General features: G+C 43.6%; 1 protein-coding gene across 5 annotated transcripts in view; it reads left to right on the plus strand.

Moving 5' to 3' along the window:
* The first annotated feature begins 2,523 nt into the window (after positions 1–2,523).
* aplp2 (amyloid beta (A4) precursor-like protein 2) overlaps positions 2,524–26,560 on the plus strand; it is a 100,826-nt gene continuing 76,789 nt past the window's right edge. For all 5 annotated transcript variants that reach the window (XM_083886008.1, XM_083886011.1, XM_083886009.1 and 2 more), the window contains exon 1: positions 2,524–2,830. In XM_083886008.1, the coding sequence (XP_083742134.1) occupies positions 2,759–2,830 (72 nt within the window). In that variant the 5' untranslated portion in view covers positions 2,524–2,758. The remainder of the gene's footprint in view (positions 2,831–26,560) is intronic.

Below are 26,560 nucleotides of genomic sequence, written 5' to 3' on the forward strand. Positions count from 1 at the left end.
AAAGACCAGAAAAATACTATTTCCCATAGTGATGTCACAGCTGTGTACGAGCACAGCAAAGCGCGGTCATGTGAAACCTGTTCCAAATAATATGACTACGTTCGAGACTGCAGGTTTATTTTAATATTTTTTTATGATTAATATGTTATTCACCATAATAGTAATTATAACGATAAGTTAGCTTTATTTCTAAACCACCTCCACAAGAACAGTTACAAATTTGAACTTTGAAATTTAAACCAAAATACAAAGCATATGTTTGAGCAGGAAATGCATTTTCTCTTGCTTTCCTTTTTTTCACATTTGAGAGGAAAAAAAACATGGATTTGTTTTAAAATAAGCTCCTTTTTCAAACGCTCACGTGTGAGTAGTTGCTATTGTGATTTTATTGGAGTTAACTGTATGAAAAGTGACCCGAAGAGGGCAGTACTGGCCATTTTTCGTCTGCCGGAATTGAGATACACGGTTAATACATTATTAGTTCCGGTCTGTGTACCTTCAAAATAAAAGGAGACTAGAAAGGGAATAATAACATTATGAATTCATTCAACGAACTGGGAAATTCTCGTCAAAATGAACATTGCAACGAATACGCAGTGATCTTAGACTACAACAGCAGTTAGAATCGTACACATTTTGTAAAATAGTACAATAACAGAATGACTTCCGGTTGGGACATTCATAATAAAACAATTATGGACTTACCATTATAGTAGAGCAAAAAAGTAATAGAGTTAAATAAAGTATGTGCAGCTTTTTACACACACATATATATATTATATATGTTTATATATATATATATACGTATATATATATATATATATATATATATATATATATATATATATATATATATGATAGGCCTCATATATATATTGTCATATGAAATGCACTAATTTTGTCCACAATGTCAGAACTATAACGCAGTGGTAAGAAAGACAGTGAGTTGGTAATGAGCAACACTTTTCTACTGTTATCACCAGGGGAAGTTGAAAAAATCATTTTCCTTTTTCGTCCCGAGGCGTTTTTTCTCCCGACGTATCTGGGGATCAAGCTAACACATCCCATTTCGATTAGATTTTTACAAATGTGCAAATTCGTCTCTGGTTCTAACACGTCTGTTGGCTGGTGTTTTTAAATGAATAACCACTCTGAATGTCCTGCCTGAAGCAACGATGAAATTTACACGATGCTTATTAAACGATAACCAAGAGAGACGTACTAAATGACAATCTAGGAAGGGGGAAAAAAAAAGTTGGGGGTTGTTACACAATCCAGTCATAACAGTGTTGTGTGTGTGTTTTCTTGTGTTTATCATCTCTTTAGGGACCTTTTCTGACACAAACACTGACCATATCACAGACTTGAACAGCAGCTTACACTGAAGCTAACATTAGCGTTAGAACGCTAGCTGACGCTAACGCTAGGAAGGAAAAAAAAGAAGAAAAGAAAGACAGTTGTAAGTGGCGCTGCTGGCGCACATAATGATATAATCATAACATTAACAGTAAACGACTGCTGTTATTGAGCGCGTTTACATTCACACTAAAAAAAACAATTAGAATCGAGTTTTTGTAGTTATCTGATCATTCAAGCGCTCATGTAAACGGAATAAAAAGATATTCATTATCGGTTTATGAAAAACCTGTTAAACACACCTAGGTGTCTGTCAATAATCTGTTTTCTTAGAGACATGTATACACTTTAAATGGTTTATTCCAGTTACCCTATTGTTGCCAGTAATCGTTTTTTTAGTGTGCATTTAAACGCACTCATTGAACAGTTACTTTGTCTAACTAACAGGGACACAGACTTGAACAGTAGCTAACATTAGCGTCAGAACGCTAGCTGACGCTAACGCTAACTAATAGAAGCAGTGATTAAAAGGTGCTGATGAGGAATTGTCTGCTGTGGCTTTAGTACCCCCAAGAAAATTGTTTAACTCCTAGACTTTTTTTTTTTACTTTATACGTTTTTTTCTAAGCTATTTACAGTATTTTTTATTGTTGTTTACATTTATATTTTCACATACTTTTTAATTACAAGTTTTTTCCATGTTATTTCATTCATATAGAGAAAAAAAAATTGAACTCATACATTTTTCGTTGGTGTCAGATTATTTATAACATAATGGTGATGAACACTGGTTGGAAGGAAGGGCCCCCTGGGAATTTTTGTTTAGGGCCCCTACAGACTCTAGAATCGCCTCTGGAACCAGCATGCACCCTGATTTAGCTAAATGGAACTCAGCCATCATTGATTCAATCATAAACACCTGTCAAGTTTTTGTAAAATTCAGTTGTTTTTAATTCGCATTGACTCAGTAGTATCAGTGTGTGACTTTGCAGAATATTGTGCGTTTTTTTGGGTTTTTTTTTTGGCCGCCTGGGGGCGCAGTGCGCCGCTCCTTGGCTCAGATCAGGCTGAACCACGGGGTGTGAGTGAGTGAGGGGAGTGAGGGGAGGGAGCAAACCTCGCCACAGACTCAACACTCTCAGTCCACATTTGGTTTCTACAGAGGAACAAACGCTGAGTCTGAACCTCCAACATTTTCACCCCGAGCTCTGGAACCAAACGCAGCGGCGCAGGACGCGTTCCGCTCCCCGGGATCTTTGTTTTTGTCCGTTTCGCAGCAGCAGCAGCAGCAGCAGGACTTTGATTTGTCCAGGACGCGTCCTCACTCTGTCACAGACACAGATATTTATATCAATCTCACATAGAGGATACAAGTTATTTACAGTAGCTCAATCCCTGGAAGATGGGTTCATTCCCGGCGATATCTGCCCTCGTTCTGGGTATCGTGGTCCCTGTGCTGTCCGGATACATCGAGGTAAGGATTTTTCTGATGTTTGGGAGGAAAATAACAAACAAACAAACATAAAAAAACAAAAACATTTATGGTCCAAAAATGTCACATTTTCGTCTCGAGGCATTTCCATGTCCATGATTGATCACGTGACCTGAAGGTGAAATGTGTTTATTTAGAGTCAGACACAGTTAACGGAAATCATTGATTTCACTGATCGTGATTTGTATTTTTTTACTTTTTTCACAAAAAAAAAATCAATGAATTCTCAACCTCTAATCTCAGTTTATTATTGTTTGACTATACCTAATCTGGACACTTGACCATATTCAGATTTTATTAGGGTGCTAATGTAATATTTTAAGGCTATTTTTTCACTGGTATTTAAAAGTATGTCTTGTGTTTGTTTACTATTTCCAGAAGAAGCATCTCTCAACCTTCTATTGTCTTGTAAAATTACAGATTATCCCATAATTCCTGTGAACAAGTTAGAGCATAGATTGATGATGATGATGACTCAAACATTCATCACATCCCCTGCTGCTATGTCATAATCTGATGATGATGTTTGATGTTTTCGACCTTATTCGTGTTAAGGTGGCGGCGTGGCCTTCAGACTGCCGTGTTAATCTGGTTCATGTCAGATTATTAGTCGTGCGCATGTCATGTCTGGAAGGTGCTGAACAAGACTGTAGTTGCTGCTGCTGCTGCTGCTGCTGCAGAGATCAGATGACAGACAACTGGCGCTTTGTCAGGCCTTTGGGGGACACATGGGACCTCTGCAGTCGGCCAGCAAAACAATATGCTGTGCATCCTGAGTGTGTCCATCATATGTGTGTGTCATCACAGGCCTTCTGCAAGAAAACATTCACCTGCTAATGCAAATTGTGGTATTTTATGGGTCACTAAAATGGCCTTCTCCACACCTGTCCTTCTCAGTATCTTATTTTCACAACTCTATTAGTACCAGAAACACGAATGGCACTTTTCCATCACACAGTTTTAGCACTACTCCGTTAGCAAGGCTGCGCGAAACCGCCGTGATGTTGTTTTGTATATACGCGAAGCAACCTAGTGACGGACAAAGTAGTTGTTTTGGGTGTGATCGAAGCGTTAGAATCGGTTCATTGAAAGGATTTGTTCACCAAATCGTTCAGTACTTCCTGCATGACCGGTTAAATACTGAGATTTTAGAAATTTCCTTGCTAAATTTTGGACATAAAACCGTGTTTTCAGGGTTTTTAAGTCTTTTTTTAACTGATCTACATTTCGGCTTCGCATTTTAGTATTGGCTCAGCTCGCTTGGAACTAGGGCTATAACAACTAATCGAAATGATCATTAACTAAATTATATCGAAATCGCAATACGGCCTACTGCAATTTTCAAATCGCAGGATGCGCGATATTTGTTAAAGCCAAAATGTGTGTCAACATATAATTTTAGATTCATTATTGTCTTGATCTATGCACATCTTACTCTACAGACTGAAGATGACATCTTTGGTTCTTACAGATCTGCACAAACCTTTTAAATTGTTTTTTGAATTAAAATTAGTAAAAATCACCGTTCCCTCGGATATCACAACTCATATTTGTTCAAAATCGTTTAGCCTTAGAGGGCACTTCCTGTTTAAAGTGGCCGACTTCCTGTTGGGTCAAAGGCTGTGTCCGTAAACGTGTTCAGGGAAGTTCCCTTGTCTCACATATCAATTTTCGTGCAGGTCGGACAATGTTAGACTTTACTTCCTGTTTCGGTGTTCCACTTCCTGTTGGGAGGTCATATTTTAGGACGGGTCTCTGGTCTCACATATTAAGTTTCTAAATTTTCATATAGACGTCTTCAGGGCCGGCCTGTCATCGATCTGAGCAAGTTTGGTTCAGATGGGACCAGGATTCGCAAAGTTGTAACAGTTTGTTCAGTTTTTTCGCGAAAATCCGACTTAGCGCCGTTGCCGTGGCAACACCCGTGAATCGATTTGTCATCGTATTCAACACACATCATCTGCCATGTGTTTTGAGTAGGCGCTAAAAAAGCATCAGGCACCAGCTACTATTACTAATGGAAAAACAATGGAGGAATAGCGCCATTGGATCCAGAATAAGCCATGTTTTAGTTCCTCCTGCACACACACACACACACACACACACACACACACACACACACACACACACACACACACACACACACACACACACACACACACACACACACTCTTAAATCGTCCTGATTTTCTATTTTCCCACCGGATCACCAGGCATTGTCCCCGGACACCTTCGCCTGCAGCGCTGGACGTCGTGTGTGTGTCATCGAATGACAATGCAAGCCATTTTCAGAGCAAACAGCCCCTCAGAGGGTAAACACAAGTGCGACAAAACATTCTAACAAGACTTCTTCCCCCCGACCGCTGCTGTGTGCAGTGCAAAGTCATTATCTGGGAGTGCCCCCCCCCCACCCCCCCAACCCCCCTGCCAAAAAAAAGAGGGGGGGGGAAATACCCTCAGCCATTTTGAGACAGTATTGGCTGGCATTGTGTGTGGGGGAAATAATGGTTATTATGTCCTGAACAAAATCCATGCTGCTGCTGCTGCACTCTCTCTGTACAAAAGACCTGTCCCCCCCCCCATTGTCTACCTCATCGTCTGCCTCATGGCCGCACAGACTCACTGATCGATACCGCACAGACTCTCCTGAGATGATTAATGGATGGGATCGATGGAATCTGGCTGATCAGATGCCCAGATTAAAATGAGAAATGTTGGTCCATTTGAGGATTACTGTACTCTGTAATCACTGGACTAGGCTCTGTATTCTGCGGACAGAATATTTGCCTCAGTTTACAAGGAAACTTCTGAGTTGGATTTCACGACCGTTCAAAAGCAGCACTGGGTTACACCCTTAGTTAAAGGGTTACATATTCGCAGTCAGGTTTCACCAAGGTAAACAATCAAAAGCGCCCTTGCCTGAAGAAGCTCTGGTGACCTTTTTGCATAGCACACATTGTCGTGCAGAAGCAGTGGAGGAAATAGTACTGACATTCTGACTGCGCTCATTTAGCATACAGTTGGAGCGCGACATAGACGCTCACTGTCGGGCACGGTTCGTTCCCCATTGCTCGTTCTGCTTGTCCCCCCTCAGCGGTTCCTCGTCGCTTCAACGATTACGTGAGCGATTCGAGTAACTCGATTCCGAGAGTTCCTCGAGGCAAAAATTCTGCCTGGAGTATTAGTTTAAAGGTGCATTATGTAATAAATCTAAAGCAACTGGCCGTAAAATCCTCCTAATATGTCACAGAGACTCAGGAATAATGCTAATATAACAAACTGAACTCACCAACAACAACAGTGCAGACAAAATATTTGCATTAAAAAAAACATTTTGCAGACTGCAAATCATGTTTTGGCATGTAGCGCCACCTACCGCCGTCTACCAATCATTGCAGTCAGTAGAGTCTCAGCTGCCGAGCAACCACGGGTTGCCAGTTACGTCAAAAAAACTAAACCTAAAAGACTTGACGGTATTTTGAATTTGAATGTAGTAAGTTTTTTGGCCACATTCTTACATATGGCACCTTTAATTCCTCAAATCCTCAGTGATTCAGCATCTGAAGCATCCAGTTGCTAACGCTAATGCTGACACATGCTAACGTAAACATTGATGTTAGCTGATCTAATGTAGCTTACTAGGGCTGCAGCTATTAAGTATTCTACCAATTATTCCTCGATTAATTGGATTAAAAAAATAAATAAATAAACTGCCATTAAATAAATAATAATAATTTTGCGTTTTTGAGTCCCCCATTGAAAAATAATTGGCCGAATACTCGATTACAAAAATATTGGTTTGCCATGGAGTGGTTTAAAACGGAACACCCTATTCTGGCTTATGTTTTCACTGCGGTGAGTGTGGGTTATATGTAAGCATTAGGGATGTGAATCTTTGGGTGGCTCTCGTTTCGATTCGATTCCGATTCTTAGCGTCACGATTCGATTCAACCGATTCGATTCATACGATTCGTACGATTCAAAAATTGAGACAATGCATAGTGTTTGTATAAGATAATGTGATAATGTGATCACACAAAGGCAAACTTAAGACAAAAGTTAACATTTATTCATTCAAAACAAATAGAAACAAACTTACTGTACAAACAAATAACATAAATAAAAGCTTAGACTAGCTGCCTTTTTCTCCCAGAAGTTACAAAATTAAACGGGTGTTTTTTTTCAAAATTCGATTTTTGAAGTTTATGAATCGATTCAGAATCGTGGATGATTAGAATCGCGATTCATATGTGAATCGATTTTTTCCCCCCACCCCTAGTTAGCATGTACATAGCATTGTCGTGACACGGGTTAGCTTGCCAATGCAAACCCGCAAAGCAGAAGATCAGCGACGCAGTAAATCTAGAGCAGCATCGTAGGATGTCCAGACTTCCGCGTTGGCCGTTTATCACGCGAAGAACAAAGGTTTTGCTTGAGCGAAAAGGCTTGGAACTGGGATGCTAGCAGTCGGAAACATGTGCTTTGTGGAACTTGTTTGGAACAGTAAGACTTCAGTGGCTGCAGGCTTGTTTTCCAGGATCCTTCCTTGTAAACATCAGGGATTTGCCTGCTGTGTAAACGGCTTTGCTTTGTCAGATACCTGTGAGAGTGCCAGATAGTGACCTTTTGTTTCTTCAGCTGTGCCCGCTCTTCCCTCCCTCATCTCGGCATCTTTGTGTCACAGGCGTCGCGTTCTGCAGTGGCTTCGCCCCGGTGATTTATCGTTTTTGCTCTCCCTATCATTTTTTTTTTTTTTTTTTTGTTATACCAGCAGCGAGGACTCTCTTGTTCGCTCACTTCCCTGGGTGACCAGCTGTATCCTGTGAAAACAGGGTGCAGACAAGGGCCACATAACTCTAGATACAGAAGGTAATTGTATCGAGGGTAATTGCGTCACGCTAAGGCGTTTGCTGATACGGCTCCCGTCGGATTAATGAAATATTGACTATGCGGGACCAGTTAATGCATTGGGTACAATTTATCCTGTGCTGATTAAAGCGAGCAGAGACTATCAAAGCCATGACTCAGAAGGTTGCACAACTCAACGCCTATAAAATCACAAAAATGTTTTCTCCTACAGTCAACCTGATAGGTCAAACCAATCAACACGATTTAAGGCCTCAACATTCACGGCAAGACGGAGCTTGTTTGGAGGAGACATTGCCAGTGTCGACTCACGCTGGAGGAGTGATTTTGAGATTGTGACTGTGCCGTTCGCATACGTGAAGTCATGTAGGAATGGGTGGGAAACAAAGGAATGGGCATGTTGATCCGACCCGCTGAGGTGGAGACGTCCTGGATACTCGTGAGCAGGAAGTGCTGGAGTGCAACATTCTTCCTCTTATCACATAAAGTCTGCGTGCATGCTCGAGTGTGTGTGTGCTTTGAGGCAGGCACTGGTATTTAAGTCCTGCCTGCTTGAAGATATGAATTTGCTCTGGATAAGAGAAGATGATGAATAGTTAAGGCCACATTATACTTCTCCGACTGCGTCACCACGGAGACCCCTTTGAGCCTTGATACAGTTTGATACAGTTTGATACAGTCGCTTTTGGCGACAGTGAGCAATGGCGTCCGAGAGAGAAAGAGAGAGAAAGACTGTTGTTGATACAGTGGCCGTTTCTCACTTTTCTGTCTCACGGAACGCAGCTTTAAGATAATTTGAGGCGAGAAATTGGCCATTTAGAGTCTAAACATGTGCTGTGTGTGTTAATATATGACGTATTTATAGTTTGGCAGCGACGTTGTCGGCGGTGATCAGCTCCGCCTCTGTGGACGCTCGCTGCGCACTGTGAGCAGCTTCACTCGGCCTGTCCTGAGGACCAATCGCAGCTCTCGCCGTCTCCGTTGTCCCTTGACGGAGTGACGGACACTTCAAAGATATTTCGTGCAGTCGGAGTCGACACAGAACCAGCCCTTCAAGCAATTTAACCCATAAATAATGAATGTATTATTAAAAAGCCATTAAAACCGTAGCTTTGCATATTTCTTTGCAACAATTTGCAACAATTTGCAACAATTTGCGACACTTTGGGACACTTTTTGACACTTTGCGTCCTTTTTTGGCAAATACTAGTACAGCTGTAATTGTAGGCAGCCTATGTATGTACCAGGATATTTTTGCAGCCAACTGTAGCAGTTGTACATGAATATTATTGGTACTGTTACTTATATTTCTGCAAAAATAGCCCATTGTGGCCATTGCACCTTAATGTTTTTTATATTGTTGCCTCTAATTAAATAAAGAGCCAATTGTGACTGTTCTACCCAAATGTTAGTGATACTGTAACTGTAACCTTTTTGCACTATACGCAAATTGTATTGTACCTGAATGTTGGTGGTGTTGTAACTTACCTTTTTTTGCACAAAACTAGTGCTAAATAATTTATAACATTTTGTATCTATTTGTATCCATTTACATGCAACACAAAATAGTATACAGGGGTAAAGCTTGCCCTCTGGAAGTGTTTTTTGAATAGTCCTGTTGTAGTGAGTGCTGATGCACAGCTGCAAGCTGTTTCGTTTCCTCTCCCGTCGAAGCAGCAAAGATTGCGTCTTTGACCTCTACGGTCTGCCGTGTCAATCAAGATGAAGGCAGTAGCATGTGTTCAACCGTCCTGGGAATCGGCCCGACTTGCCCTTGAATTCGTAGATTAGCATCTAAAGCCTTGCTTTCAGTTGTTGGAACAGCCCCCGTATCCGTATGAATCCTCTTAAGTGACAAGAAACAGTGGGTGCTTATGGATCAGCAAATTGGAAGGTACTAATCCCAGAGCCCGACCCTTCTCTGTCAGCTCACACTCTCATATTATAATATTACTCACCCACTCACTCAGTCACTCACCCTAATTTCCACGCCCTGCAGTGGCAAACCGACTTCAAAGTTGTACAGACCATAGTGAGTCACATATGTCGGTGTTTGTAGGTCTTTATCTGCGCGCCGTGACTCACAACGGCAAGAGATAAAAGCCAGTGAATTCGCTGCCCTTTCATTTCCTCAAAGACGCCTTTCCCCCGCCTTCCCTGCCACTGTACTTTTGCAATTTTCAGTCTGCGTTCCCGTCGTTTCCCTTTCACATTGGCATTGGCTGCTTCATCCTCCCGAGCCTGTGCATGTGTCACCTGGAGCGATTCCATCAACAAGCAGCACACTCGCAGCTCTTCTCGGGGATTTAAATAGAGAGGCCTCATCAGACGAGACTTGTTCTCAAGATGCCGGGGCTTTGAAATCTCGGCGCTGACTGCGTGCGCTCTGACGATCCCGAGGGAGTGCAGTTCCCTGTTGTTTCTGCAAAGTGGAAATGCACATTTGTGTGTGTGTGTGAAATCCGCTTACATATCAGCTCATCGCATATTAAGGCCCCGTCCCAATACCTCCCCCTTAAAATTTCCCCTTGGTTTTGAGCGCCCTCAACCGTAAATTCCCCTCGTTGAGGGAAGTGGTATTGGGACACCACTACATGCAAATTAGCGTAGTGAACGCAACGAACGCGCTAACCTACGTCACATGTTGACAATTCTGCCGGTGGAGCGCGCTACTACCTTCATTCAGAAAAAATGCAGGCGTAACAGCCGTTTGTTTTTTTCCATCAACGCCGTTTTTTCTCCATGTGATTGAAATCTGACAAGTCCAGGGTATTTGTGTTCAAGTGTACACGCATCCAAAACACTGACGACAAAACTACCCAGATGTAGCAGAGCTAGCTGGCGGCTGTTTGCCGGGCGCTTCGAGAGCGTTTGCCCGTCATGCGGCGTCATCTGCGTTGGCGGGCGTGCTCTCTCGGGGCGCTCGGCGGGTAGCCGCTCGCTAGCTAGTTAGCTAGCTGCTTTCATAAATCGTCACTTATTTTCTGACATTAGTGTTCAAAGCTCAGCGGTCCTTTGGATGTATATCAAACCAACATATTCCGACACAATTCGACATTGTAACGTGCTTATTTGCGAAAATATATATTAAAACGAAAATGTTCCTCGGCAGATGTGGCCGCCATCTTTGTTGGAAAATATCAGTCGGATCGCTGAATCTGCAAAGCATCATGGGTAATTTCATCTTCCACTTCTTTTTAAGCCTGCACCAGAGCTTAAAAGGTTGATTTTAAGGGCAAAATCGCAATTCCCCCTCGCTCCACCCTTCACGTGAACATGCAAAATGTAGGGTAAGGGGAAAAATGTAGGGTTAGGGGAGGTAGCCTATTGGGACAGGGCCAAAGTCTTTCTCACTGAGAGGTCCTGTGTGACAGGGTCTGGGCACACGGGTTCAAATCGACGCTGCTCTTAGCTTAAAGGTGAAGTAAGTAGTTTATAGTGCCATCTAGAGGAGAGGCTGAAATTTACAACAAAGAACTGCTCCTCTGCTCACCCCCTCCCTTCCCTGAGCGCTACGGTATCCTCAGCCGGTCCTCGTCGTCTTTCTCCGCGTCAGCAGATGAGGTTCGTGAGGTGAGGGAGAGGGCGAGCTACCGCGGCCGTAGCAGACGAAGCGGAGAGAGTGGAGGCGGGACTTCCGCTACAAGTAAAGCGAAGCTTGTTTGTTCTCTCGCGTTTGTCCTTACAGGCTCCCGTAGAAACATGGCGTCGTGGCAATGCAACCGCGGCCCGCGACCACGTTATTTTACATGACTTTTCGAAACACTACGAAAATGAAACAAAGAATATTATACAGCGACTAGACAATGCAGGAGCACATGATATGTATACAAAAGTGGATTTTGGGTCATATAAACGCATAAATACTACACAGTGTCCCTTTGAGTTTGCACCAGACCACTTCAGTCCCACACAGCAGCCAAGGTGAAGGCTGCAAGACCCGAGTAGTCTGTATGTTTTCACTGTATGGTCTGCCTCAGAGCGGCTCTGTGAGAATTCCCTTTGTCACTTTATCTGCCAGAGCGCTCAGGAATGCGTCGCCTGAAGAGCAAATGCTTCAGTGTATTGTGCAGTGAGTGGCTCTCTTCCTGTCACAGCAATGATAGTGACTTTATACAGTGTTAGTGAGTGGAGAGACAAAAAAAAACAAAAACACCTCTCTAACGTCACTAGAACAAGCCTTGCTATTTTAGATTTTATTTTTATTTTTTAAAATGTATTTTTAGTTCCGAGAATGAGAAGGCAGTCAGTCTAGGTGGGTTACACCCTGTCACCCCCCACCACCCTCCCCCTGTTCAGTGACTGTGTGTGTGTGTGTGTGTGTGTGTGTGTTGGTCCCTGTAGCTCTTTAAGTCACTCTTGCTGCTCGGGTTTTTCTTGCCATAAATAAAATATTGGATGTTCTATCTATGAGTTATAGTGCACTTGCACCTTTCCCTATGGCCTTTCTGTCTTTGCCTCCGTCTGTCGTCGCTTTGAAGAAGACCTCGCCTGCTGTCCTTATCCTTCTCTTTTGTCTTTAGCCCCGTTGGTGTGTACGCTTCAGTTCAATTTGGGACATGACGTGATTATTGTACTTAAAGGCGCCATATGTAAGAATGTGGCCAAAAACAGTTACTACATTCAAATTCAAAAATACAGAGGTCTTTTGGGTTTCATTTTTTGACGTATCTGGCAACCCCGTGGTTGCTCGGCAGCTGAGACTCTACTGACTGCAATGATTGGTAGACGGCGGTAGGTGGCGCCACATGACGCCAAAACATGATCTCAAAACATAAACATGATTTGCAGTCTGCAAAATATGTTTTTAATGCAAATATTTTGTCTGTACTGTTGTTGTTGGTGAGCTCAGTTTGTTATATGAACATTATTCCTGAGTCTCTGTGACACATTAGGAGGATTTTATGACCAGTTGCTTTAGATTTATCACATAATGCACCTTTAAATTGTCAAGATTTTTGAAGGCTACCAGAATTATCAATCCATACCCTCCCACTGTTTGGCACCCGTCTGTTGGGGGGTACCAAGCACAGTGGCCCGGCACCTTAGGGGAGGAGCTAGACACACTGCAGTCAGTCGATTGGAACAAGTACGGTACATATTATTTTGTGTTTCCATTATGAATAGTACCGAACCGTTTTTTGGCACCCTTCCCTTGGTACGGTCTGGGTGGATTTAGATCGAGCCCCTACTCTGCGACAGTTAGCTGATACGGCGACAGAAAACCGTAACTCCATTGCGACCGGTGTTTCTTCTATGCCCCGCCGTTTCTTTGTCTCAACAAGCTTGACATCTTTGTTGAGACAAAGAAACTGCGCTAACCCTAACCCTAATCCCCCTTAAACAGCCATTACTAATTAGCAGGGGGGGGGGGGGAGAGCTGCTGGGTGCCCTCCTTTGTGTTGTTGTCTGCTGTGTCGCATTACACATCTCGACACCAAACCGTACTATACTGCACCGAAACCTAATCGTACCGTTTACTGTACGTAGCTCATACAACTGTCACCATCAAGCCCAAAAAGCCGACACAACTAGGGCTGTAACGATACACAAACTATTTCGATTCGATTCGTATCACGATTTTTGACCCACGGTTCGATACATTCCACAAATTTTTACAATTTTTAAAAACATTTACTTATATAACAACTTAATCTAACATTTAACACTGAACAGATTTGAACATAAATAAATAGATTTCTCTCTTTTCTGTAACAAAATAATACTGTTGAAAAATACAAAGTAAATGATCAATCAGACTGGGATTTGTTCCCAAAGCATGCTGGGAAGTGTAGTTCTTCATTAGAAGCAGTTTTGTTCCAGTGGAAATAACTTGTTTTGATAAACAGCAAAGGTAAGACAACATTTCCGCTTGTATGTCAGTTGTTGTTTTGCTCTTATTTTGGGGCTCGGTCCGTGAATCTTGGTCGTAGAGTGATAAAAATGGTACCGTTAGAATCTGTGGATTCTCCGCTGTTTACGTAATCACGCTGACGCTCCGGTGCCGCTTTATCCATTGGTGTTTTAACTGTGTTTGGTGAACATAAGGATGGTTTATACGAGCTTTTAGCTGAGTTTCTGACCTTTCTGTGGGTATGCAGCATGTCTGTGTAAGTTAGACATGGTTTTATGACGGTTTTTGTCGCTGCGTCTGACGCTGCCCCCCGGTACTGAGGACAGTTACAGCCCTAGACACAACCCATTTTTGGAAATACGAGCCAAACCATCATACCGTCGTGAGCTGGACTGCCCTGGTGGAAAATATTTAGGCTTTATTCAGGTGCGACGCTCCCAGCTTTGTGATATCATTGAGTCATGTGCAGACATGGGTGAGGTCTGTGTGCTGATTTGTTTTTCCCTGGATTAAAATGGAGGCGAGCAGCAGCAGCAGCAGCAGCAGCGAAAAAGTCGAGGAGCCAGCGACTGTGTGCCAGCGTCAGTGTATCCCACTGTTTGCTTGTTCAACTGCACCAGAATGTATAAATTACTGAAGGACTATTTTCTCTCTCTCTCTCTCTCTCTCTCTCTCGCTGTGTTTGAACGCATCTTCAGCTGAATTTAGTCTCTCTTGTTGAACAGGAACGTTGAAACCAGACCCAGTTTTACCCAACTTTAGTCAAAATTGATATCTCTTTTCCTAGTGCTTTGTTTTTTACACCCGTGTGTGGGTGCGTCTGCTTTCTTTTTTGTCTTTGATTCTGCATCATATCCCTTTTCTCGGGGGTGCACGTGCATCATTCGTGCTCGAAAATGCCAGCGATTGACGTTTGATGATGATGATGATGATGCGACTTAAGGACAGTCAAATCCACGGGGTCGTTTGTGGCGGTGAAATGTTCTGTTGGCTCAGTTTCCTTCGCATAATGATGATTGATTGATTGATTGATTGATTGATTGATTGATTGAATGTGTCGTGCACTACAAGGTGCCCAGCCCTCATGTACTAACAAGACACATCAATAGAAATACAGGCAGTCTTATTTCAATGAGAATAAAACACATGTCAAGCAAACAGATTATTCCCCTAATTGATCTAATTATTGAAGTAGATGTGAGGTGTGTGTGGGGGGAGGGAGGGCAGTGTTTTTACCCTTTACTGCTTGTTGGATGTCAGACAGACAGCCTCGATGCTCCACTCCCTCATATTTAATCGATGTATTTTAATTGCCTGTACGCTTGTGGCGAGCTAACAGTCATGCACCTACCCAAGATTTCCCATCCAGGTGATTATTTAGCATTTTAAACGCATTACATTTAAAACTACTGTCTTCGTTTTTTACCAACTTGGATTCTTTTATCGTGTTGTTTATATGAAACGGTATAATCCAAATTCAAAAAAATTATTGCAATACTTAAATTTTGAGTGTGCAGTTCAGTGTTTTTGCTGCTTAAAGGTACAATATGTAGTATTTATGGGTTTATATAACCCAAAATCCACTTTTTTATACATATTATGTGCTCCTGCATTGTCTAGTCGCTGAATAATAGTTTTTCTTTCATTTTCGTAGTGTTTCAAAAAGTCATGTTAAATAACATGACTGCGGACCGCGGTTGCATAGCCACCGTTAGCAGCGAGACGCCATGTTTCTACCGGAGCCTGTAAGGACAAACGCGAGAGAACAAAACAAGCGTCTCTTTACTTGTAGCGGAAGTCCCGCCTCCTCTCTCTCCGATTCGTCTGCTACGGCCGCGGTAGCTCGCCCTCTCCCTCACCTCACGAACCTCATCTGCTGACACGGAGAAAGACAACGAGGACGACATTTGACCGGCTGCGGATACCGTAGCGCTCAGGGAAGGGAGGGGGTGAGCAGAGCAGCAGGTCTTTGTTGTAAATTTCAGCCTCTCCTCTAGATGGCACTATAAACTACTTATTTCCCCTTTAAAGGGATAGTTCGGAATTTTGGACATAATATTTTCCAACTCGGCCGGTGTGATGGAGACGTCTGGAGACGTTTTCAAGAAATTTAATTCAGTTCTTCTAGTTGCCAAGTTCGCTGATGCTATGGCTAGCGCAAGTCAATGGTACGAGCTAGCATGGCAACACTCATACCGACTCCACAGTGCACCCGAGACAAATCAATTGTATCGGCAGACTATCGATGTACATATCTGTGTTGATAGAATAATATTTGAAACAAAACTAACCTCGCATCGCATGAATTTTTGAGGGACTACTTTCTCAGCGGAATCAGTCCGCCGCTGCTATAGGCTAACAGGAAGTATGACGCGCTGCTGCTGCTGCTGAGACATAAATCCTTCAAATTGCAAGGTTGGTTTTATTTCAAATATTTTATCAACACAGATATGTACATCGATAGTCTAGTGTTTCAATCGATTTGCCTCTGGTGCACTGTGGAGTCGGTATGAGTGTTTCTAATGCCATGCTAGCTCGTACCATTGACTTGCCCTAGCCATAGAGCCAGCGAACTCGGCAACTAGAAGAACTGAATGAAGTTTCTTGGAAACGTCTCCAGACGTCTCCATCACACCGGCCGAGTTGGAAAATATTATGTCCAAAATTCCAAACAATCCTTTTAAGCAGCAAAAACACTGAACTGCACACTCAAAATTTAAGTATTGCAATCATTTTTTTAAATTAAGATTATACTGTCTCACATAAACAACATAATAAAATAATCCAAGTTGGTAAAAACGAAGACAGAACTATCCCTTTAAACACACGTTTACAGCCAGGGAAAACAACATGCTTGCTCCCTGTCAGTCTTCCTTTTTACCCCCCCGTGCCTGTCGTGAAAATGGTATCATCCACACGGGGGGGAATCGTGAACCTGTTCCTCTCATGTTTTTAGAATAATATTCTCTTTCTTTCCTCGGGAGAGTGAGAGTGAAAATGAAAATGTCAGAATGGTAAAGGATGGCAGCAGCGCAGTGTGACTCCAGATCCCCAGAGAAAGGCCTGTGCTGCTGCTGCTGCTGCTGCTGCTGCCGCTGCTGCCGCTGCTGCTGCTGCTGCTGCCGCCGATGCCTTTGCCGCCGTTTTTGTGATGGCCTTGTTAGCAGCCTGTCTGATGCAGCACTTTCTCCAGGAGAAGGTGACCAAGGACAAACAGCAGCCATGTGGGATGATCCACTTGGGACTCCGGCAGAACAATGGGGAGATTTTTTTCCTCCCATGTACAGGAGCAGGAGGGAGAAGGAGAAGTCACCTTAGTCTTGTGACGCCGAACAGTTCTTTTCCCATGACGGGAATTAGATGACATTTTCCTTCTCAGTCCCCCCCCCCCCCCCCCCCCCCCCGCCACTTGTGCGTTCGCTCCTACCTTTTTAAACACTATAATTAATTCAATTAGAGGTGTTCATGCGTGATGAAAACGATTGAAGGCCGCGGATCCCCTCCCTGCCATCGCAGAGGCAATAAAAACGAAAGGAGTGGAAAACACCAAACGACGTAAATGACAGTTGGAGCCTGGCTGGAGTTCAGTGGACATAAATCTGAAATAGAAAAACCCCAGATGACGGAGTGAGGAAATTAATTACATTTGAACGCTAGCAGCCGGGAACCTTGGGGAAATAAAGGACACTCGTAAACATGTAAACAGAGCTAGACACATGTCGTTTTTACCACGCGGCGGCTCCTCTCTCTGTGCGCAGAGAGTACAAGATATTCCATGTTTAAAATCATCCAGTGATGTCATAAAATGGAAATGAGACCATGTGGCTATTATGGGTCAGGAGCTGGAGTGGGTTAGTCCACTATCCAGAAGGTTGGTGGTGGTTTGATCCCCGGCTCCGTCCTCTGTCCTTGTGGTGAAGACTCTCGTCGAGATGTTTGTGCAGTGATGTGTGGTAGCAAGAGTAGAAGAGCGCCATGCAAATACAAATTAGACCATCAGTAAATGTTTGCTTAATAAAGGTCACAACAGACTGAATAAATAAATAAATGTATTATAACGATACTGCTGCAGTGCATCTCTGTTTCGTGTTTTCGGGAACACTTTACACGAGGGAACACATATCCACCATAAAGTAGGTGCTTATGAACATAAATATAGACGTTTAGTGGTTGAAATGGTGTACCTAATAATTTGGCTGCTAAGACCTCATGAAATGGGTCATATTTGGAATTTTGGTAACGCTTAAAAAGTTTTTTTTTTTTTTTTTCAGAAGCAAATGGTTCCAGATAGAACCTCAGCCCTTGTAGAAGAACCCTTTTGGAACCCTTATTTCTAAGAGTGTAGGTGCTTACTAACATTCATATCAGTAGCATACTAGCCCTTAGTAGTAAATATTAACACTTTTTGGCTTAAGGTAGAACGTTTTTTTTATAAAGGTTCTACCTGGAGCCCTTTTGAAGGGTTCCACCAAGAACCCCTTTTTAAACCCTTTATTTAGGAAAGGGTTTTTAAAGGGTTCTCTGGATCAAAATGATTCTTACTGGAATCATTAGTGTTACCAAGAACCCTTGAAAAACCCTTTCTTCGAGAAATGTTTTTTTCAGAAGCAAATGATTCCAGGTAGAACCTCAGCCCTTGTAGAAGAACCCTTATCTATAAGAGTGTAGGTGCTTACTAACATGCATATAAGTAGCATACTAGCCCCTTTATTAGTAAATATTGACACTTTTTGGATCACTTTTTTTAATGTTTTTAACGCTGCAGCCTTGCACCCCCATCAGCCATTTTGATCTGGGATAAAAACCAATCAAGCACTCTGGAGGATTCCATTAGTTTGATGAGATATGATACGGCTCCAGGCGCAAATCTGAAATAGCTGTTTTCAGACAAACCCATTAAAAGTCATTTGATCCTCCGCGGCTAATTATAGAGCCTTCAGAGCTGCAGCTTGGGCCGGACTCCACCTCCTCCATTCCCCTCCAAACTGCTCGCTCCAGTGTCCGTCACATCCCACCCCTCGTGTTCCAGTGAGCCTCTTTAGTGCCACTGCGCCATTACCGCGGTGCTGCGAGCTGACAGGCGCACAGTGCGGCCCAGTCGTGCGAGGGCGCGGTGATTTGTCAGACGGCCGCCGCCGCGCTGGTTTGAGTTTGAGATCCTCGCTCCTGCAGAGCAGTGTCTGCTGTGAAGGGTCTTAGACTCAGAGGTTGTGGCATAAGACGCGGGAGGTGTCGGGAGCAGCAAGGACGAATCCTCGACAGGAAAACCGAGTGTATTAAAGTCGCTTTGAGATGAACGATCCAGCTGTGAAGTCTGCAGCGTTCTCCACAGAAACATGACTGATTAGCTGTTGGCCACAGATTGTCTCGCAGGGGTTATTTTTCTTCACCGGGGCCTGATTGAAATCCCTCCCCCTGCAGAGAGAGAGAGGCTTAGGGAGGGCAGAGTAGGGCTTAATGACAGATAAGCATAAATACATGACATCCATCATTCTTCCCCGTGGTAAAGATGCCCTCTCTATCATTGCCTGGAGCAGAAAAGTGGTTCTGTGTCCGTGCTCTACCACTCGGTGTGGATTTAACATCATCAGCATATATTGGGGTTATTTACTCATTTGGACGTAGGGGTGAACACCGTAGCTACATTTTCTGGCATTCACTCGGACCAAACTTTGTTCTCCTTTGATCGTCAAAGACATTTTTTTTTTTACTGCTTTACTGGATATTTTCACCTCTTTGTAAACCCTCTTGATCGCTGTGTGTGAAAATCTTTGCGGATCGGCAGTTTCTGAGAAACTCCGACCGAGTCTGTCTGGCGCCAAAACACAAAGTCATCCCGATTCTAATGCACAGGTGAACTTCAGCAGGTTGACGTGACTGCACGCATACAAGCCTACATGCATTGGACTTTAAAAGCGGTTGAAAAGGTGTACCTAATAATTTGCCTTGTTAGTGTATATGTAGGATTTGGTTGCCTCATCAAGGTTTATAAACCCTTTTGGAGGGTTCCACCAAGAACCATTTTGAAACCCTTTCTTCAGGAAAGGGTTTCAAAAGGGTTATCTGGATCAAAATGGTTCTTACTGGAACCATTAGTGTTACCAGGAACCCTGGAAAAACCCTTTCTTCTGGAAAGGGTTTTTCAGAAGCAAATGGTTTCAGGTAGAACCTCAGCCCTTGTAGAAGGACACTTTTGGAACCCTTATTTCTAAGCATGTCATTAATGCACCTAAAATAATAAAATAAAACTGAAATAAACTGTTAAAATCAGACCTCATGAAATTGGGGTTGCCAGTTACTTCAGAAAACGAAACCTAAAAGAACTCGGTATTTTGAATTTGATTGTCGTAACCGTTTTTGGCCACATTCTTACATATGGCGCCTTTAATTTAGTAATCGATTAATAATCCATTAATTGTTTCAGCTCTAGTAAGCACCTACACGCAATAAAAGTGCTAAGTAGAACCATATATGGTTCTTTGGCTTACCCTCATAGGAGAACCCTTTTTGGCTCCTTTTTTGGAACCTTTTTTTTTATAAAGGTTTATAAACCCGTTTGGAAGGTTCCACCAATAACCCTTTTAAAACCCTTTACTCAGGAAAGGGCTTCTAAAGGGTTCTCTGGATCAATATGGTTCTTACTGGAACCATTGGTGTTACCAAGAACCCTTGGTAAGAAGCAAATGGTTCCAGCTAGAAGGACACTTTTGGAACCCTTATTTCTAAGCGGGTCGTTAATGCACCTAAAATGTGCGAAATAAACTGTTAAAATCCGATGCGTCCTCAAAACTCCGAGCCCTGGTTTGATGCCACTAAGGTCAACGACCTTTTTCCACCTGTCACCTGCTGTTATTCCGTATTGTCAGACATTTTTGGAAAACATCGCTGTGCGTCCTTGATCTCCTTCCCCCCTCCTTCCTCCTGCAGTTCTCTGGCTGCTCTCGCCATAACTCTCCTCGTAGTGACTGTGTGTGATATTTTCATGTTGTCCTTGAAGCTGCGCCCAACCCCCCCCTCCTCTCCTGCTCCCACACAGTCCCTCAGACTTAGACACAGCATTCCTCCTCTCAGCACTGACTGTATTACGGGACAAATTGGCTGTTTATGTCTTACTTTGTTCACTGGAACAATCCGTCCTTGTGCTCCTCTCTCTCTCTCTCTGGTGCACCTCTCTCACCCCCGTGGCCACTTTTCCCTCAATTTCTCTTTTGCTTGCACAACAATTACGCTGCTCATTAAGTGAGTGGAGTCCAGGGCAGCAGAAAGAGAGACGTCAGTGTCAGAGCTGGGGGGGAGGGGGGGGGGGGATGATGCTCTCTTTACTGTGGGTTCCTATATTGACGGGTTCCTGAGCAGCAGCAGCAGCAGCCGTGTGGTGCTGCATGCTGATGAGCGCGCACTCGTCTTGCAGGGAAATGAGAAAGCGGCAGTGGGAGTGCAGAGGCGCAGCTTGTGAACAGGCAAGGCACGCAACTGCTTGGGGCCCCCCGAGTCGATAGGGGGCCCCCCCCAGACAATCGGAGCCTGAGGGCTGTTTTTTACTGAAATGTGCAGTGACCAGCCGTCTCCCCGTCCCCCTTAAAAAACAATGGGCGATTTGCAGTGACATCTCAGTAGGAAACCCCCCCTAAAGGGGCCCCACCTCACGTTAACCTGTGTGAAGTTATCGTTCTGCAAGTTGGAAAATGAAGAGGATTATTTACAGTGTAATGCATATCTTTATTACTCAGTTTATATATGTTTTTTTCAGTTATTTACAGTATTGTATTGTTCTATATATGTGGGTTCTTTACAGTGTAATGTTATTGTTGTTTTTTACTAAGTTTATATAGTTTTTTAAAAGCTATTTACAGTATTTTATTGTTGTTTACATTTATATTTTCACATACTTTTTAGGTTATTCATTCATTTTGAAAAAAACAACATTTTGAACTCATACATTTTTCGTTGGTGTCAGATTATTTGTAACACAATGGTGATGAACACTGGTTGGACGGAAAGGAAGGGCCCCCTGGGAGTTTTTGCTTAGGGCCCCTACAGACTCTAGAACCGCCTCTGGTGGGAGTGACGGGAAGGGACGGACGCAGCGGTGTTTTCAGTCAGCGTGCGACACAGGAGAGGAAGAGAAGCCGAGGAATAGTGAAGTGAGCAAAGGTCATTTCTCTCAAATTCTCCTCTCTCGCTGCAAAAAGGATGAAACGCTCTCCAGTAGACGAGAGTGAGAGAGAGTGAGACGCACACTTCTGTGTCTAATCCTCCTCCTTTAAACTGCTGAGAGTGCAGTTCAAATTGCGGGGAAAAGAGTCGGCGTGGACACAAAGCCGCCTGTGGAAAACACAGGCTCCTAGTTAACAAACCGAGCCCCCGTCTAACAATCACCTAAGCCCTAAATCTCCCGTGTAGCTGCTGCCAAAGCTGCTGCTGACTTTTTTTTTCCCACCCAGATATCACTGTCAACAAACTCACTCTCCATCTCATCACCTGAATCCCCCCCAACCCTATAGAAAAGCCCTGCACCTCTCATTATCCGCAGACAAGGCAGCTGGAGCTGAAACAATTAATCGTCAACTATTTTGATCATCGATTAATCTGTTTGAAGCTTTTTTTTAATGATAAAAGCAAGATTTCTGTTTTAGCTTCTTACCTGGGTCCACAGTACACCCACAGGCAAATCAATTGTAACGGCAGACTATCGATGTCGAGTCGGTATGAGTGTTTCTAATGCCATGCTAGCTCGTACCATTGACTTGCGCTAGCCATAGCACCAGCGAACTCGGCAACTAGAAGGACTGAATGAAATTCCTTGAAAACGTCTCCAGACGTCTCCATCACACCGGCTGAGTTGGAAAATGGGTCTTATGTCCAAAATTGCGAACTATCCCTTTAAATGTGAATATTTTCTTCGTTTCTTTGCGCCACGTAACAAATAAATCATTAATAACACTCATTCGTTTTGGTTTGTGGACACAAACAATTCGACATTCGAGAACATCGTCATTTCCAGGTTTGACAAACACTGATCAACGTTTGTTTTAAAGCAGACATATTATTATACCCTATTTCTACAAGCTAACCTGGCTCCCTGGTGTCGTACCAAAGTCTTTTAGGTTTCGTTTTCTGACGTAACTGGCAACCCGTGGTTGCTCGGCAGCTGAGACTCTACTGACTGCAATGATTGGTAGACGGGCGGTAGGTGGCGCCACATGACACCAAAACATGATTTCAAAACATAAACATGATTTGAGGTATCGCTTTTTGAGCGCCTGTCTCTTTAAATATGCAAATGAGACACAGGAAACTACGTCAGTGTCACTGAGGCTAACGGCAGCTAACTGCAGTTAGCATTTGGAAAAGCCATCATTTGCCGACTCTAGCCGGCACATTGCTATCATATATAAAATGTAAATCCTCTGAGGCTGGAAGTTTGTGTAGAACTCTGTGCTGCACTGTGCAGCCAAGAATAAAACACTTTGCAGACTTCCGCTCTTCAGGATACTATTGACCTCGCCTGCACTCTAGTGTTTTTTAGAGACAAAGTGACAAATTCCAGGAATTTGCGAATTTCGACGTCGAAATGAGTGCGGAAGTCAACATCGCGTGTTTTATCTCCAGGACCACAAAAACATTGAGTCATCATCTTGAGTCCCAGATAAAAGTATTAAAATGATTAAAAAGGTAATTTTGCATAATGAAAATCATCGACAGATTAATCGCTTAGGAAAATAATCGTTATTTGCAGCTCTAATTGCGGCGATCGATGCACTGCACATATGCAGCTTGTTCATCTCCTGCTCTCCCATATACTGTAGACCTCCCACCTAGCACCGAGAGGCTTTTAATAAATGCACGGGCGGTGGCTAATTTAATCATGCTAATGTGTATGTTACAGTGGGCGGCTTATCGGTTATTTGATCTTCACTTCCAGCTCACTAGAGAGAGAGAGAGAGAGAGCCGGGAGCTGCAGGAGGAAGAACAGGCGTGGAAATGCAATGAAGTGAAAACCAGTAAAAGCTCGTCAATTTTAGTCTCCTGAGCGAGGTAATGAAGACCACAACAGCTCTGTAGACGAAAGACAGAAGGGATGAAGCGGCGAGGAGATCATTAGACAACAGGGAATCTTTACTGTTTAAACAGAAGGGGCGAAGAAAACAACCTGAGGTGTCACGCTGAAGGCATGAAGGCGGTGTTTGTCGTAACGGTGTGCGGCTCCTTGTCGTGTTCATTTTAGCCATAAACATCTGGCACAGTGATGTCAAGAATGTAATCGGCTCTGGTGCCACGTGATGGAACATAAGCCCCTCGGATAGAAGAGGCTGAAAGGGTTTGCCAGCTCACATGTGCTCTGAGAGGAGGAGGAGGAGAGGAGCTCACGCAGAGTTGTCCGAAGTGGATCGAGATGAAAGAAGGTCGAGATGTTAGACCGGACTGGACTGGACTGGTGGCTCACGCAGAGAGCTTTTAGTCGTCAGGGGAGGGAAGAACGGCCGATTGTACCTGGACAGACAGACGCACTCAGACCTGTCATCATCTGTGAATCCGAAGATTCACCTGAAAATGGACCTGAATCATCGCAGTCCTCGAGTCGTTACCGCCCCAAACGAGAAGCAATTATCCTCTTCCTGCTAGAAATAGTCTTTACACTTCGCCGGCTTATTTATCCGATCGTGCACCTGTGTAGCTTAGCAACCGCGCAACAACAACGCTCCGGGTCTAATTATCTGTTTATCGCTGCAGCGCTCACTTATCAATTATTTCTCTGTTGACTGGCTATAATGCGTCTCTGCAAGCAAGCGCTCCCATGTATAGCCCTGAAAATGTTTTCAGTCTACGAGAGAAACTTGATGATAGAAGCACAATCTATACGAGGGCTTTAATAAATCTCCCGGGCAGATAGATAATTGCACCGTTTTCTATTTCTTTCCTCGGCAATTGTCATGGCAACTAATTGCCGTCCTGTACGTGCGGGACTGAGATACCGTCCACACGGAAACGGGTGAATGCTAGTGCTAGGCACGTTAGCGCGTTAACGGCGGTTAACGGCGTCAATGTTAGCGCATGAAGCATTTCCACGACGACTGACCAGAAAAAGAAGAACTTTAAAAACAGAAGCACACATACGCAGTACACAGGTACGCTAGTTATTTGTAGCGCTGCTCTTTTCCTTTAGTAAACAGACCACTCCAGTTCCACTGTAGGCACGCTAACCGGCGCTAAAGGAGCTCACACAGCTAATGGAGCTAACGGAGCTAACTGGTAACCGGTAACCGGTGCCTGGACATGCTGCGGCATGTAAACATGACGTCATGCGTGACGTTATCAAACGCGTCGCGTGTTAATGTTGACACCGTCAACGCCGTTGCGAATAAGCTAGTTTAGAAAAAACTGTCATAGCCATCTTCGAGCACTTTAACGACCGTCCACTCTAACCACCTGAATTTAGAGTGTCCAATTTACCTAATGCCCCAAATCTGTCACTTTCTCCTGGTTTTTCCGGTTTCCTCCCACAGTCCAAAAACATGCTAACTCCATGCAGAAATAAAAAGTGCAACCCATGTGTGGGGCCCCCAATGCTCCAAATCTTCTTTCAATAAGGACCGTTTTAAAAAGAAAAAAAGACTGTTTTGTGTGTCGTTTCCGTGTGGACGTGGGTTCAGTCGGTACGATCCCACACACAAGTCAGAGAGCCAGTCTCGTGCTTGGCTACGCTAGCTGAATGGCGCAGTCAAGCTAGCTGGAATCGTTTATTAAATTAAGTGGGTTCACCTCCGCGAAAAACGCCCCCCTGTAAACACACGTGTTTCATTATCGATCCAGAAAATGCACTAGCCTGAGATTTTCCATGTATTTGTTATGAGTTGTTTTATTCTTCTGAAGGCGTACATGGAGTCGTGGCATTATCTGAGCGTCTTAGTACGACTTCGCACAATTTCACTTAATTAAACTGTATTTTAAAAGTTGGCTTTTAGTCAAACTTATACAGTAATTGTTTTATTCCTGTTGTCATGTACCGAGCGTTTGCTCTCTAAACATCTCTCCCCAACGTCTCTTGATGGTGATCGGACTAACGAGGAAACCGTAGTCGAGCCCTCGCCGTCACTCGACGCGCCTCTTCCTGAATTTGGCTGCCAAAAAATACACCTCGAGCCGAATGAAAAACCAATTCTCTCATCTGGTTCTTCTACTTAATCCAACCTGGTAGGAAAAACCCGAGCATAATATTATGATGTCTGAGAATGATCCTCGGGCCTGTGTGTGTGTGTGTGTGATATAAAGAGGGAGGACGAGTATTCCGGTGAGGTGCATGCAGTCTGAAATCTGTGTCAAGCGTTGGCTGCAGGGGAAATAAAGCGCTTTACTTCCCTATAGTGTTCCTGTTCTGCGTTTCTCCTGTTTCAGAATAATGAAAGGTGCAGCGAGCATCCTGCCGTCGGCTTTCAGGAGCACCCGTGTATGTGTGTGTGTGTGTGTGTGTGTACTTGCAGCATACTGAGGACCAGTGAGGGTTTTTTAACCAACAAAGTGAGGACATTGTCTTCATTGAAAGCACTTTCTGAGGTTGCAAACATGCTTTAGGGCCAATTCCAATTCCTATCTTAACCCTCAAGCTCAACCCTTAATCTTAACTGGCCCTCAAAACCAAGTGTTGAGGGTTATTTTGTAATTTCGTTAGAAATGGGACACCCCTTAAATGCAGATACGTCTTCAGACTGTAGGGGGCAGAATAACGCGAAAGCTGCGTCCAGTCTGTCAACTCCAAAAAAGAAGAAGAAGAACACATTTACGACTAAGATAATACAATGGTTTTCATCATTTTTATATCTCTATTAACTATTATTATGTCAAAACACACAATGCATTCTGGGTAGCTCCCAAGGTTGGTCTCGGAAAATCTCAATATTGAGGGCGATACAGCCCTTAAATTTGCCCCTCAACTTCATTTTTCTGAGAATTGTGACAGCAACGAATTGGAATTCACCCTTACTCTTGTTTTT

Source organism: Microchirus variegatus, assembly GCF_963457635.1.
Source record: "Microchirus variegatus genome assembly, chromosome: 3".
In the NCBI taxonomy this organism is placed as follows: Eukaryota; Metazoa; Chordata; class Actinopteri; order Pleuronectiformes; family Soleidae; genus Microchirus; species Microchirus variegatus.